Raw genomic sequence first — 15,698 nt, forward strand, 5'->3', positions numbered from 1 at the left:
GAACTGGGAACAGTTTTGTCTCTTCAGGGTATATTTGGCAAGTTCTAAAGATGTTTTTGGCTGTTACAACTAGAAGGGAGGATGACACTGACATCTGGTGGACAGAAGCCAGAAATGCTGCTAAATATCCTAAAATGCCCGAAATAGCACCCTGATGAAAAAAATTATCCATCCCAAAATATGACAGTGCCGCTTTTGAGAAACCCTGGTATAGAGGTACAGGCATGTCATTCCTTCCAGTACTGTCCATGTAATTTTCTGGTTTAACAATTTCCCTGGAGTTTAATCCACTGTATAGTCCATTCCTAAGACCCTCTACATGTAAGGCATGGTCCAGCATGTATACAAAAGGAAAGCTTTCACTTGTTATCAGATGAAGATGAGAATATCCCCAAGTAGCTGCGTTTCTATAGCCTGCAGCTTCCTTTTAAGCAGTCATGTCTTTTCTGTGACTCTCTCTGAACACAATTAACCTCAGCCCCACATGACTCAAAAACACTCAGGATCAAATCTCCTAACTGATTGATTTCATGATCACAATTTTCTGAAGAGATGGAGAATCAATACAATCAATAAAAAAATACTTTAATGCTATTGATGATAACATATAGTCAACCAAAACAAATCAAGAACTACTCTGCCAATTTCATTATTGCACCTTCAACAAAGTGCAATCATACATAATAGAGCTAATATGCAAATTGTCATCACGCCCTCACACCCTCGCACCCTTGCGCCGGGCCTGGGGGACCTGAGGCCGCACCCCACCCCCGCCCTGGCGTGGGGTCGGGGGACCTGAGGCTGGGCCCCCTGCCCTGTGGGGCTTGACGGGGTGGGGCAGGCCAGGTCTGGGTCTCGTGCAATTTCGAGGCGCATGCGGGTGGGTGGGGACTTGACTCTGGGTCCCACGGCGCGCCCCAGACTCAGACAGGAGGGAGATTTTCGTATACATTTTACTAATTTTCTTTCATCTCTGACACTTCTATAGAGAAAGGGCAAATAGCAATATTAAAATATTTCCTCTAATTAATTCCCTTTTAATGGGCACGAATTTTCTGCACGGGGCCACTAGTACTATAATAAATACACAGACAGATGGACAGACATGCACACACTCCCTTTGGAGAATATCAATGATTGATTTATTTTCACTTTATTCTTTAAACAAATGAGTTTACCTTGGAATGCTGCCGGAGGATATTGAGGATGATACCCAGCTGGGAAATTTGTTCCTGGGTGAGGAGCATTCATTTGTGCATCTGTAATTCAAGGAGAGTTAAGCTTTAACAAAATACACATTAAAAAGAAAAATATAATGTCTGTGGATAGGTAACTTCATTTGCATGATCTTGTGCTATATTGAAATAGAGTGAATTCTTCACTTAACACAAGTTGTGCCTGTTATCAGAATTATTTTGACACAGAATCATGTGTCAAACAAATTCCCTTTAAAAAAAATTTCAACTGATTTTTAGAGAGAAGGAATGGGAGGCGAGAAACATCGATTCAAGAATGAAACATCCCGCATGTCTCTCCCTCCCCACAACCAGGATTGAGCTTGCAACCCAGGCATGTGCCCTGATCAAAAATCAAACTGGCAACCTTTTGGTGCACAAGACAATGCCCAACCAACTGAGACACACCAGCCAGGGTAAACATATTCCCTTTTGGATAAAATGAAACAGCTAAATTCACAGGGCTTGAATTTCTAGTTTTAAACTGTGCTGGATGAGTGTTCACTTCCATACTCTGATTTTGTTGGTATTAGAAAAGAGATGGTTTTAAAACCACATATAGAGTGTGAAGAGATAAATAAAACTAGGGGGATGTGAGAATGGTAATGGAAGAATTATAGATGATTTTAAAGATATCTATAATCATGGCTCTAGGAATTTTTTAATATTTAAAATAATGCATATATATGTATTTAAATGTATTTTTATTGATTTCAGAGAGGAAAGGAGAGGGAGAGAGAGGGATAGAAACATCTATAGATATAAAAGCCTAAGCAACCAGCCAACCGGCTGACCAGCCGGTAGCTATGATGCACACTGACCACCAGGAGGCAGACGCTCAATGTAGGAGTGGAAACCAAAAGCATGAAAACAGACTGATGAATCTCAAAGGGAAGGGAGGAGGGGGGAGGGTGGGGAGAGATTAACCAAAGATCTTATATGCATACTAGATTTGTGCACTAGTGCGTTCCCTTGGCCTGGCCTGTGCCCTCTCACAATCTGGAACCCCTTGGGGGATGTCGGAGAGCCAGTTTTGGTCTGATCCCCACAGGCCAGGACAAGGGACCCCGGCACCGGGCCTCTAGTCAATGATAAAAGAGAATCACTGATTGGCTGCCTCCTGCACACCCCACAGTGGGGATCGAGCCCACAACCTGGGCATAGGCCCCAACCGGTAATTGAATTCTGACCTCCTGGTTCATAGGTCGATGCTCAACCACTGAGCCATGCCGGCAGCCAGGCTATATCTGTAGTTAAATATCCTTTTCATGCTTACTCTGGGACTTCCCTAATAAGGTTGACCAAAGTGAATGCTAATATTTGACTGATTTTGACTTATAAAAATCAAAACTGACTTAAGTACAATAAATTAACAGGTTAAATGTTATTATTTGCTAATCAAATGATATACAATGTGCCGTAACTAATCCTAATATATGTACAAATAGTTCAACATCCTAGTTCTTTATATTTATGTTTCTCCAATTATTCATTTAGTGGCCAACCCAGCTGGACAATAAGTATCTCCTGTCTCACCCCTGACTTAGACTCTAGGGCTACACTGGCTCTGTCTTCATGGAACATATAGTCTAGTGGACTCTCCACTTTTATTATGTCCTCCTCTCTTTCATATGACTTACTAACTGTAAATTCAAAGTTTCTCTTTGAATCATGGGGACATGGCATCAATACAGAAGAAAATGTTGGCCTAATATTCAACCTGACACCTCCCCTGTATGCTTCTCTTTCATGAGATTTTAAAGATGACTCAATTCGTGGTTTCAGCAGGAAGGCTGGACTGTGGGCCCACTCTCTCCTCCATTCAATTGCTTCATAATAAGTTCAGCAGAATGGAGTCCATGGAGACTGCAAATTCAGGCAACAGAGCTATTTCCATCAGGCCTTTCCCCTGGATAGACACACCAAATTGTCACAGATTTCTGAATTACTGCAAGCCATTTTTTTCCCAACCATGCCTTTCTGTTTCTCAGCATCACATGAGTGGCCTTGCTTAGTTCTCTAGCTCTCAAGGCTCTGCCCAGATTCCCCACTCTCAGTGTGAGTTAGAGACAACAGGGTCAGACTCGACAGATCTGAAAGAAACAAACTGCAAATCTGACTTTAAGACCTACCCTTAAATGATATGTCACACTTTGGCACTTCTGAGCAAATACCATTGTTCACCACAATAGTGAAGATAAACATATGTCCATGACATCACAGAATCAAGAAATTAGGACCTCATTATCTCTGGGATTTTTGTACCAGAGCAATAATCCTGGTAACAGGATTAGTGGAAATTTATACAAAGATAAATACATGAATGGGCAAGTGGTCAAGTAGAGCAAAGAGCATATGAATTACAAATGAATTTGTGAAATGCAGCCTAAAATAACATAAAGTCATAGGAGTATCACATTGTTGTAAAGGTATTTCATTTTAATTTATATATGTATATTTATGTACATATGTACATTTCACTTCTATTGATGCATACATGTACATACAATTTATATATGTGAAACTGAAGAGTTAAAAGGTGATTATGACTGTGGCCAAAAGAATCTTTCTAAAGTGATTTGAAGCATCCTAAAATTTACATTAAACAAGTGAAATGTACACATGTATTTAATCTTATTTACAAAACTAAAAGCTTTATATAACTTACATTTAAAAAGCTTTGAGTTTTGTAACTAAGATTAAGTTAACATAGCAAACATTAAGAGAAAAACATGAAACTTCCTGAAGAAGAGCCAAAGTTCTGGTCCTAATAAATATATACATGTAGCAAGGCTGACACTGTGGTGAGAGATAAACATCTTTGGCTACCTACATAAAGTTAAAGAGAGAATATAAATCCTTTCAGAACACAGGACTTTTTAAAAAATATTCCCCCCCCCTACATATTGCTTTAGGTTTTTAAATATATTTTATTGATTTTTTACAGAGAGGAAGGGAGAGGGATAGAGAGTCAGAAACATCGATGAGAGAGAAACATCCATCAGCTGCCTCCTGCACGCTCCCTACAGGGGATGTGTCCACAACCAAGGTACATGCCCTTGACCAGAATCAAACCTGGAACCCTTCAGTCTGCAGGCCGACACTCTATCCACTGAGCCAAACCGGTCAGGGCTGCTTTAGGTTTTTAATCAGACAATGTCTTATTACATGCTTGGTCAATACCTAACTTATTTAAATTTTTCTTGAAAGAAAAAAAAGCCAGAATATAATGATTGGTATTTATTTAAAATTATTCACATGTGTATGTTATGAAACACATATTAGGGATTTATGTGAGGATTTTATTACAATGAACTGACATATTAAATGTATTATGTTAATTAATATGACTTGAATTATCTTTATGTAAATGAAATACACATACAAGGGAAAACTGGTCTGGATGAAATATAGTATAAATTATACAACATATTTTCCAGTAGGCCTAAAATTTCTTAAGTTTAAGGCGTTTGTATTTTTAAAGAAAAAATTATTGGTAGTGAATATCTGTGGATACTGTATATCAAAACACTGAACTAGACTTTAGGATTCTGAAGAATAAACAACACAAAGCAAATTATATTATTTCAGAAACTCAATAAAACTTCTGATAATATATTAACAGCAGATTTAGCATTATAGGAGAAAAGTAAATACATAATTTACTTACTTTGTTTGTCCATGATTATAAAAGTTCTGAAAAAGAAGACCTGATATTAATACATCGGCTGTAATTTTATATGTCAAATATGACTTTTAAAACAAGATACTCTGAAAGAACATATGCACATAAGATATTCCTCTTTTCATCTAGTTTACCAGAATCTGGTCATTTCAACCCTTTGGTCTTGATCCATTCCCTATTGCTATATTTCTGAGTAGAACTTCGAAAGTTGTGGGTCAGCCAGCTGGTGGATAGCTCAGGGCTGGGCTCCAAACATGATCCAGCATGAAAGAGAGAAACATTAGCTATCAGGTCCACTACTGCAAACGCCTCTGGAAATTCCAGGTCCTGTGGATGTGTTCTGCCCAGTGTGGATGGTAAATCTGAAAAGGCATGAACCTTTGTTCTATGCTTTAATACCTTAAATCTGAAAAGGCATGAAACTTTGTTCTATGCTTTAATACCTGTTTTTAGCCAGATAACCCACCCTCAGGGGTTGTCATAGTTGTAGTTCCATGGCAATCTAACTGAAATTTTGTATTTGTTTATTTCTATTGAAGAATAAATAATAATAATAATAATAATAATCTACATTATAAAAGGCCAGGGGCCGTCATGACCTAAATGACCAGACAGACGACTGGTCACCAGGAAGTGCATGGAGCACCTCTTGGTCCCTCTCCCGTGGCCCACAGGATCCTATCACAGCAAGGCTGGCAGCCGGCAGGCGGGGCAGTGGGGGGTGGGCGGGGCGAGGCGGGCGTGGCAGCTGTGGATGAGGCCTGGAGAGAGGCAGGGCCTGATCAGCAGCTGCCATGGATGCTGGCGAGGCCCTGAGAGAGAGAGAGGCAAAGCCTGATCCGCAGCTGCCACGAAGGCTGCAGATCAGGCCCGGAGATAGGCCGAAGATAGGCCTGGAGACGCTGACTGGCATAGAAACCGGCCAATCAGAACCAAATCTGGGTGAACTGCGAGGAGCCAATGGCTGCCTATGAGGCGGAGCTTTTGAAGCTGACTGGCATAGAAACTGACCAATCAGAATCTAATCTGGGTGAACTGCGAAGGCAGAACCTAAGGTGGGGGCTGAGGAGGGTCTAAGGCAACAGCTGTTTGGTGTAAGGTGTAAGAAAGCGGTTCAATTTTTTAATAACCGGTTTGGCAGTACAGTGCATATGGCTATCAGTCCAGATATAGGGATTATGTATTTTTGTCTGCCAAGAGCATCTCCTCCTGATGAAAAAGGCTTTCCCCCTCCATTTAAGCAATCCTATCCTATATAATCTATCTTTACAAATAAAAGGGTAATATGCTAATTAGACTGGGTCGACCAGCCATCTTCTGGACATCCGACTCCCTTCTGGACAAAGCCATGATAGTCGAGGCCAAGGCAGAGACAGTTAGGGGCGATCAGGCCAGCAGGAGAGGGCAGTTGGGGCAACCAGGCTGGCAGGGGAGGGCAGTTGGGGGTGACCAGGCTGGCAGGGGAGCGCAGTTGGGGGCGATCAGGCCAGCAGGGGAGAGCAGTTAGGGGCGACCAGGCTGGCAGAGGAGCAGTTAGGGGTGATCAGGCAGGCAGGCAGAGGCAGTTAGGGGAGATCAGGCAGGCAGGCAGGTGAGTGGTTAGGAGCCAGCGGTCCCAGATTGCGAGAGGGATGACCGGCAGTTGGACATCCCCCAAGGGTTCCCCAATTGGAGAGGGTGTAGGCTGGGCTGAGGGAACCACCCCCCCACCCCCGCATGAATTTTGTGCACCGGGCCTGTAGTAATAATAATAATAAACATTGTACTCAGTACTTCTGCCTTTCAGTGCCTTGATCCAATCCTATATTTTCCCACTCCTATCCTGTCACTACATTTCTTATCTCTCCACTTTATATCCCAACCCCCTATATGCCTGTTAATTACAATTAACACATGAAGCAAAACTCTGTTACCTGACTCTTATCTTGGACTCACACACTAACATAAACCAGAACTGACCTTCCCAAGTCCTCTCGTCTTGCTACCACTTTATTAATGCCTCCTCCTGTAGTGTCTTAAATGGTAAATTTTTAAAAATCAACTGATTCCTCTATATTCTTTACTAAAATCTGGTGTTCCTAGGAATAACTCATGTCCCTCCTCTCATTTTAACTTTTTTTTTTAATTAATCCTCTTCCAAGGATATTTTTTCCATTGAATTTTTCAGAAAGAGAGGAAGGGAGGGAGGGAGGGGGGAGGGAGAGAGAGAGAGAGAGAGAGAGAGAGAGAGAGAGAGAGAGAGAGAAAAGCATCAATGTGAGAGAGACACACTGATTGGATGCCTCCCCAATAGGGGCCGGAGATCAAACCTGCAACCCAGGTATATGCCCTTGACCAGGAATCGAACCTGTGACCCTTTGGTGCACAAGCAGATGCTCTAACCACTTAGCTATACCGGCCAGGGTTCATCTTAATTTTAAGCATAAAATTCTGTAAACTAGTACAACTCTTATGAACATTCCAATTATAATCACCTCTTAATTATGTGTGCTCAAGAAATTCAGCAATGGTTGAATAATTCGAAATGGGTTTACTTGGCTCTTGAATAAAGCAAAACATTTGTTTGAGTTACTAATTTGACTTCCTGGATTTTCGTAGAATAATAGTAAACTAAGTTTTCATTAGTTAGTCAGAAACCAACTGTTGTGGACCTCATCAGGCTAAAAGATTAAAATTTATGTTTTTCTTCAGTTAATCTATAAGATGATCAATAATTAAATAAACATATATGCAACCAAAGTTGGCTAAAAGTTTTCATAGGCCACATTCATGTTTTAGGTTAGGAACAGTAAAAGGAGACTAAAGTCATATGTAACACATGCCATGGTTACTTTTGTTAATCTCACATTTCCATGATCAAATATTATACATTAAAAGTAATACCCATTAACTTAAAATATGCTAAGAGTACCTTCATAGATATATAAAATTAAAAGATTAAGGTTGTGGAGTAGAATTAAAGTATATCCTTTTATCAACATGCTGGACAGGACATCTCTAAAGTTTTTATTTATCCTCAATTGTTCATAGGACAACCCTCTTTAATATGATTAGTCAAAAAATATCTTATACCTTTAACCAATTTTACAACAATTTTAAGGGACCATTGTTTCCATCATTCTCTACTTGCCTATAATGTCAGAAATGTACTAATTTCAAGGAGAAATCCAGAATAATACTTGGAGGAGGAACACAGACAAGTTCCCCCTGTGTGTGTCTGTGGGGGGAGAGGACTTTAAAATTATTAAAATAAAAAATTTTACTTAAAAAATAAAATATTTTTAGGAGAAACCAAGATGGCGGCATAGGTTAACGCCGGAGTTTGCTGCCTCGAACAACCACTTCAAAAATACAACTAAAAGACGGAATGGACATCATCCAGAACCACAGGAAGGCTGGCTGAATGGAAGTTCTACAACTAGGAGGAACCGAGAATCAGAGGAGGCGCAGTGCTGAAGTAAAATACTAAGGTGCGGAGTGCGCGCAGCGCGGGCTGGTGGCTGAGGGCGTGGTTGTCTGTTTCAATCCGGAGGGAGCCTCAGACTCAGAGCTCCAGATCTGGGCAAGTCTCTAGGGACCCAGACTCAAACGAGAGAAGGACTGTCTGGCTACGGTCCCTCCGAGGTTTGCAGCTGTTGCTGGGACAGAGAGGCAGAGCCCCTGGAGACGGACTGAGAGCAGCCATAACTGCTTCCTCCTCTGCCCTGTTGATCCCGTGGGACCCGCCCCGCCCAAGCCCTGCACAGAGGCATTTGCCGGATAGCTTCAGGCAAAGGCTAGATTAGCACCTCCCTAGAGGACACAAGTTCTTCCACTGCAGACACAGCTGATTATCACAGCTAGTCGGCCTGGAGGTCAAATCCCTCTAGTATTAACTATAACAATCAAGGCTTAACTACAACAAGACTGCGCACAAAGACCACTAGGGGGTGTACCAAGAAAGCGTAAAAAATGCGGAGACAAAGAAACAGGACAAAACTATCAAGGGAGGATATTCAGTTCAGAACCACACTTTTGAGGTCTCTCAAGAGGCTTCTAGAGTCTGTCGATAAACTTGATGAGATGTACAGGAAATCTAATGAGACCCTCGATGGTGTGATAAAGGACCATCTAGAAAGTAAGCATACACTGACTGAAATAAAGAATATTATACAGACTCCCAACAGCAGACCAGAGGAGCGCAAGAATCAAGTCAAAGATTTGAAATGCGAAGAAGTGAGAAACACCCAACCGGAAAAGCAAAATGAAAAAAGAACCCAAAAATACGAAGATAGTGTAAGGAGCCTCTGGGACAGCTTCAAACGTACCAACATCAGAATTATAGGGGTACCAGAAGATGAGAGAGAGCAAGATATTGAAAACCTATTTGAAGAAATAATGACAGAAAACTTCTCCCACCTGGTGAAATAGACTTACAGGTCCAGGAAGCGCAGAGAACCCCAAACAAAAGGAATCCAAAGAGGACCACACCAAGACACATCATCATTAAAATGCCAAGAGCAAAAGACAAAGAGAGAATCTTAAAAGCAGCAAGAGAAAGAAACTCAGTTACCTACAAGGGAATACCCATACGACTGTCAGCTGATTTCTCAACAGAAACTTTGCAGGCCAGAAGGGAGTGGCAAGAAATATTCAAAGTGATGAACAGCAAGAACCTTCAACCAAGATTACTTTATCCAGCAAAGCTATCATTCAGAAGTGAAGGTCAGATAAAGAGCTTCACAGATAAGGAAAAGCTAAAGGAGTTCATCACCACCAAACCAGTATTATATGAAATGCTGAAAGGTATCCTTTAAGAAGAGGAAGAAGAAGAAAAAGGTAAAGATACAAATTATGAACAACAAATACACATCTATCAACAAGTGAATCTAAAAATCAAGTGAATAAATAATCTGATGAACAGTATGAACTGGTGATTATAATAGAATCAGGGACATAGAAAGGGAATGGACTGACTATTCTTGGGTGGGAAAGGGGTGTGGGGGATGCGGGAAGAGATTGGACAATAATGTGCACCTATGGATGAGGACAGTGGGTGGGGAGTGAGGGTGGAGGGTGGGGTGGGAACTGGGTGGAGGGGAGTTATGGTGGGAAAAATGAGGAACCAATGTAATAATCTGAACAATAAAGATTTTTAAAAAAATTAAAAAATAAAAAAATAAAATATTTTTAATTTAAAAATATATGTTTTTACATTCAGTTGTTTGAGCCTGGGGAGTTCAGGACCAGTCAGAAAGAACAAGTATGCCAGAAAGAGGAAATCATTAATAAATGCTGTGAATCACATGAGGAAAAGGTAAAAGCTCCTGAGCAATGGAGTGCTGTGACCTAACAAGTCCTTGCCAAATGAGTGCCAACTTGAATATCTTTCTTTCACAGGGTCAGAGATCATTCCCTCCCTGTACAGAAATCCAAAGAAGAGAAACTAAACTGACCCCAAAACAGAGCACACTTGTTCTTATTTGCTTTTTTCCTTCCTATTTGATTACATTATTTTGAGTCTTAAACTACAAGTTTGTAAGGATGAGTATCTGTTGGGAAAAATACCGTGGAACACAATCTGGGCCCTCATTTTCCCATAGCTTTTAGAATTTTCACTATTACATCATGCCTCAAGCATAAAAATGGTTATGTCATAAGCTGTGGTGCAAAATGTTAAGTGACAGTTGTACCTGTGTGTATGCCAGGTGGAATAAAGCACTTGTGGATTAAAGATATCCACCAAGTTCATCCTTGTCCACTATTTGCTGTTTTAAGGATCTTTTGATTTTCTCAAACTTAATGATTCTATCACAAGACATAACATCACTCAGCTTTGGAAATGACGGAGCTGAGTCTTGGGTGAATTAGTTACTTAATTAACATGATACCTTAATTAAATAATGCCTCCACTACTTCTATAAGAAACAAATTCCAAAAAAATCTTCTAAGACAGAGAAAGTCATATTTATCCTATATAGTCTCTAATGAAGTCATATTATATACTGTACCATTGAAATCTTAATTACTTCAGGACAAATAAAAACTTCAAATTATAAACTTCTATGACCAGGAGAAGGAGAAATAGTTCAGCTGATATCCAGTAAATCGTTCCACAGTTCATAATACAGTGAAACCCTTTTGACCATGTCTTGGGGTTCTAAAATTTCTATCTTGTTGCTTTTAAAAAAGTATGACTATAAAATCTGGAACCCAAGGGGGAAGCATCCCTCATTTTGGAAAATCCTAAAATTACTATGCCTACAAATTAGGCAAAACTAGATTTGAATTATTTATCCAAATTTGCTTCTTAATTGCCGGCCCTAGACAAACTAGTTAAAATTTTTTCTCACATTCCCAAGATGGGGGATATATGTTCTAAATTATTTTAGCAAGTTATTGCTCTACAGTCCATCACATAAATGTTCCTAAATTCCTACGAATAAGTGAAAATGAGTTATTAGGCGTGGAGGAGGGGAGAAACTGGGCACAGGAACACTTGCTGAGGTAGGTTACAAATAAAATACTTTGGGGAGAGATCAACCAAGGACTTGTATGCATGCATATAAGCATAAGCGATGGATGTGGACAACAGGGGGTGAGGGTGAGAGCAGGATTGGGGGGATGAGAGGACATTGGGGGGATAAGGACACATTTGTAATATCTTAATCAATAAAGGGAAAATAAATTTTTAAAAAAGAAGGAAATTGTAAAAAAAAATAAAAAAAATACTTTCTATGTTGTTCAGCTTGTGTTCATAGGTAAATTTTGTGCATTTAAAAAGCTTTAGTTAACACTGAGGACAAAAATACTTCATCTGTTGAACTGTAGTTTTGGTAAAAGATAAGTAGACTAAAACCAGATGAATTTATTACAGATGTTGAGTCCACCAGTCCACCAAATACATGTACAAGATATGGGATGGAAGTGAGGTGGCTAAGGCTGATTTACAAAAGCAAAGTATCTGGTAATGGGGAGTCTTCCTATAAAAGTCTACTCCTGCATTTCATGTTCAAGGAAACAAAACAAATATGCTCAGAACCACTTTGAGATAGCATTTTATAGTAAACTTTGAAGATAAAAGTAGATATTGCATCAACTGGGACCAACTGAGAAAGTGATGGTCAAGTGTTCTACAAAACTAACAAGTAAACCAAAAAGATAAGAGAAACAAAAACAACTTTATGTCAGTTACCCTGGCATGGGTGCTTTATTCCTTCTGCAAAGCCTTTGCTGACAATTCCCAGAGGTCCCTCACAAATTTGTTTCCTTTCCTCCTTATAAATGAGGAAACTACACCCCAAAAATGAATGGTTATTTAATGCTAACTCACTAGCTGAATTAAAATGATTTATGGTTCATGTGCTTTATGCTCATGTCCTTGATTCATTGAAAAAAAAAAATCTCCTGGGCGGGGGAAGGGTGGGGGAAAAAAATAAAATAAAAAAATAAATAAAAATTAAAAAATCTCCCAAATTGTCCAGTTTCAGTAAAACTTGTTAAAAGACTATCTTCATGGTATCTCTCTTAATAATTTCAAATTTACTCATGGCCATTTTGTTTTTAGTTCTAGCCAGGCTAGAAATTTCATAAGCACTTACTACATTCAAAATTTGAAAAATGAAAAGCACAGTTGTTAGTACTAATTAACAGCTGTACTTTGACTTTTTCAATTTAGCACTACTTAAGAAATTGCTATACAGTGTGTGTATATACACACATATAATGCGCATGTACATTTATAAATATTGTGTAAATATTAACAGTATAAAACTTGTGCCTTTTATATGATGAGAGGCATAGAGCATGTAAAATAGTGTAACAATCACTAGAACAAAATGACAGACAATACTTTATTATGAACACTCTAAGTGCTATGAATAAGTACAATGCTGCTATAATAGAGTTATGGGGGCACTGGGTTAGGTAGTGGGGATGTGTGTGTCAAGGAAGAGAGATCCCAGAGCTGAAGGAAGTGTGTGTGAAGAGTGGGTAGGCTGTGGCATTACAGACAGAGGTAACTGCATAGGTAGAAGTCCTGAGGCTGAGGGAGCTTGTCTCATTCAAGAAAAGGAAATTTCTGTGAGTTACGGACTAGGAGGGAGAGGTCATTAGACTTGAGGATGGAGTTCTCACACATTCACTGTCTCCAGCTGCACTTTACACTCTGAAAGGCCAGAGCATAGCCAGTCCAAGGCAAAGCACTTAATTTGTGCTTGTTGATTCAACAGGGTGTGTACTGTATTAGTTCATTCCTTTCAGTCAGAAAGAACAGCTGCCTTACAGATTTGAAGGCTGCTTAATCTCCTATGACCTAGCTATTTCAAATGCCACTTTTCTACCTAAGTGCAAAAGTCCACTCACTTTACAAGCAGCCTTGTGTTAGTTCAGCCTTCAAACTCCTCCAATCGTCAGGGTAGTATTAAGAGGAACTTATGCTGTTACAAAAATTCAAGGGAGAAAAAGTGATCCCAAATCGTCTGACACTTGACACTAAGTGACACTTTGCACAGTACTAATCATGTTCCGGATCTTTCTAAACTAGGAGAAACAATAGTTTCCTGCCTGTTCCTGGAACTGGGAAGTTACCATGCCAGAATTCCAGGAATAAGTAAATGTATAAATAAAACCCCAGGGAACCAGATAGTAAGCATGGAGAAGCTGAACTTAGTCAAATATTCAAACAATAAGAACTGATTTTCACTGAGTACTTTCTGCAGTGCCAGATCCTGCCCTAACAAAGTTCACTAATTCACGTCATACTCTAACTCTTGTAAATCTTAATAGTTGTACAATTTCCAGAATGAGGTAAGGAAGGACGGTCTTTGAAGAAACTGGCTGGAAGTCCCCATATTAAGTAGTACAGGCAGGATTCAGTCAGGCAGGGGGACTCCTGAGATAATGGTCTTGGCCTCTACAAACCGCCTCTATCTTTCCAATGCTGATTTTCCAGGGTGTCTGGCATAGTTCCACCCACACTCCTATTTAGTGTTTACTGTTCAACGACAGCTAGCAGGCTCTATTACTCGTCCCTTCCAACTTCCCCAATGGGCTGGCAGATCCCCCTGGGCCCAGGTTCGTGCCTTGATTCAAGGTGCTCTCGGGGCTGTGAAGACACCCACTAGAAGCCGAGCCTGGCTGGCGGTTTCAGACGGGGATCTCGTCAGGGCAAGTTCCTGGCCTGGAGCACCCGGTGGCCAGCAGTGCCCTTCCTGAGCCCTGGCTCCACTTCCGGGCGGCTTCCCTTGGCCCCCAGGACCTCTGTCCCACCAGGTACCCGCCAATCTCAGTGCCAGCGCAACCCGCTGCCCTCGCGCCCCTGTGTCACAAGCCGCCCCTGAAGTCCCGCGCCAGGAGGCAGAGAACGCCCCCAGCTCACCTGTGGCTGCCGCTGCTCCGTGACCGCCCTGCGCTGACCAGAAAAGGGAACCCAGGCGCAGGCGGTGGCTCTGCTGCCTTTGGCCCCTGGGTGGCCCCTGCGTGTCCGGTTACACAGCCTCCCCGGAAGTCACCAGGGAGGGGCCTCTTAGCGACCTTGGCGCTGAATGGAGGCTCTGGTTTCGTTTCCTGGATCCTACGTATACAAAAGGGTTCCCTAGTGTCCCGCGCGCGCGCACGTCCGGTGGCTGCTGGAGGGGGAGCTGCAGGGAGATCACCGCCCGCCCTCCTCTTGCTCTCTGGACTGACTGCAGCAACATTGGCTCTGCGGCTCAGAGCAGCTGGGCACTGGAGCGCCTACACTGGAACTGAGGGTCATTACCTGGAGTTGGCTGTCAGGGGTGGGGTTGAAGGCACTTCTTTGACTCTAGCCTTGACCTCCATACCTTACATTCCTGTCACTTTCAGGGGTGGGAGCAGTGAATGGTTCAGAGCACACAAGTTTTTCTTTATGGGGCCTTTTCACTTTCGCTCTCTGGCTCTTTGTCTCTCTCCATCTTTGAGTCTTAACTCTTTTTAAGAGTTAAACCGACCAGATTTGTTTAGAATGTTTAGTTTTTCAGGTCCTTTGGACTGGCAACCAAGCACAATAAATGTTTGAACTGAACTGAAGAATTCATTGATTTCTTTTTTCTTTTAAAATTTTCATTTACAAATGTAACACCTGATCTTCCACACAATAAAAGTGAAATAAGCCAGTCAGAGAAAGACAAGTATCACATGATCTCACTCATATGTGGAATCTAATGAACAAAATAAACTGATGAACAAAATAGATCCAGAGATATAGAAGCATTGAACAGACTGAGCAATTTCAGAGGGAAGGTGGGGGTGTGGGGAAGAGTGATTAATTGAGGGAGTTATATGTATATATGCATTGGCCAAGGACACCTGGTGAAGGCCTGGGAGGGGCAGTGCGGGGTGGAGGGGGTCAATGGGAAAACAAACAAAGGGGACATCTGTAATGCTTTCAACAATAAAGATTTTAAAAATAATAATAATAAATAAAATTTTCATTTACAAAAGTAACACATGATCTTCCACACAATAAAGCCAAATGTGGAGAAAAGAAGCAAAACATACTTTCTGCACCCCTCTCTTCTCCCCATGACACTTAATAGACATTTGGAAATTTACTGAGAGAATAGGGAGGTGGTAGGAGAGAAGGGAGTTGGAAGGGAGGGATATAGGGACATTGAGAAAAATAAGACTGAAGAAGGAGGGAGGAAACTGTTAGGGTCAAAAAAGGAGGTATGTGAAAGTGGTAAAGAATTATAAATTTACTAGAGGCCCAGTGCACGAAATTCGTGCACTGGGGGCAGGGTGGGGGGTGTGTGTGTCCCTCAGCCCAGCCTGCACCC

The 15,698-nt window shown here is 41.2% G+C and overlaps 1 protein-coding gene across 3 annotated transcripts in view; it reads right to left on the bottom strand.

Moving 5' to 3' along the window:
• The window catches only part of PLSCR1 (phospholipid scramblase 1), a 34,913-nt gene extending 20,446 nt beyond the window's left edge, over positions 1 to 14,467 (bottom strand). The window contains exons 1-3 of one of the 3 annotated variants that reach the window (XM_006088632.3): positions 14,279 to 14,466; positions 4,906 to 4,931; positions 1,179 to 1,259 (exon numbers count right to left, since the gene is read on the bottom strand). In XM_006088632.3, coding sequence (XP_006088694.1) covers positions 1,179 to 1,259; positions 4,906 to 4,918 — 94 coding nt within the window. In that variant the 5' untranslated portion in view covers positions 4,919 to 4,931; positions 14,279 to 14,466. Of the gene's footprint in view, positions 1 to 1,178; positions 1,260 to 4,905; positions 4,932 to 5,054; positions 5,134 to 14,278 lie in introns of those variants that run through there. The other 2 variants (XM_023753749.1, XM_014455771.2) reach the window with 2 other exon arrangements.
• Between the last annotated feature and the right edge of the window lie 1,231 nt (positions 14,468 to 15,698).

Source organism: Myotis lucifugus, unplaced genomic scaffold (assembly GCF_000147115.1).
Source record: "Myotis lucifugus unplaced genomic scaffold, Myoluc2.0 scaffold_50, whole genome shotgun sequence".
Classification (NCBI taxonomy): Eukaryota; Metazoa; Chordata; class Mammalia; order Chiroptera; family Vespertilionidae; genus Myotis; species Myotis lucifugus.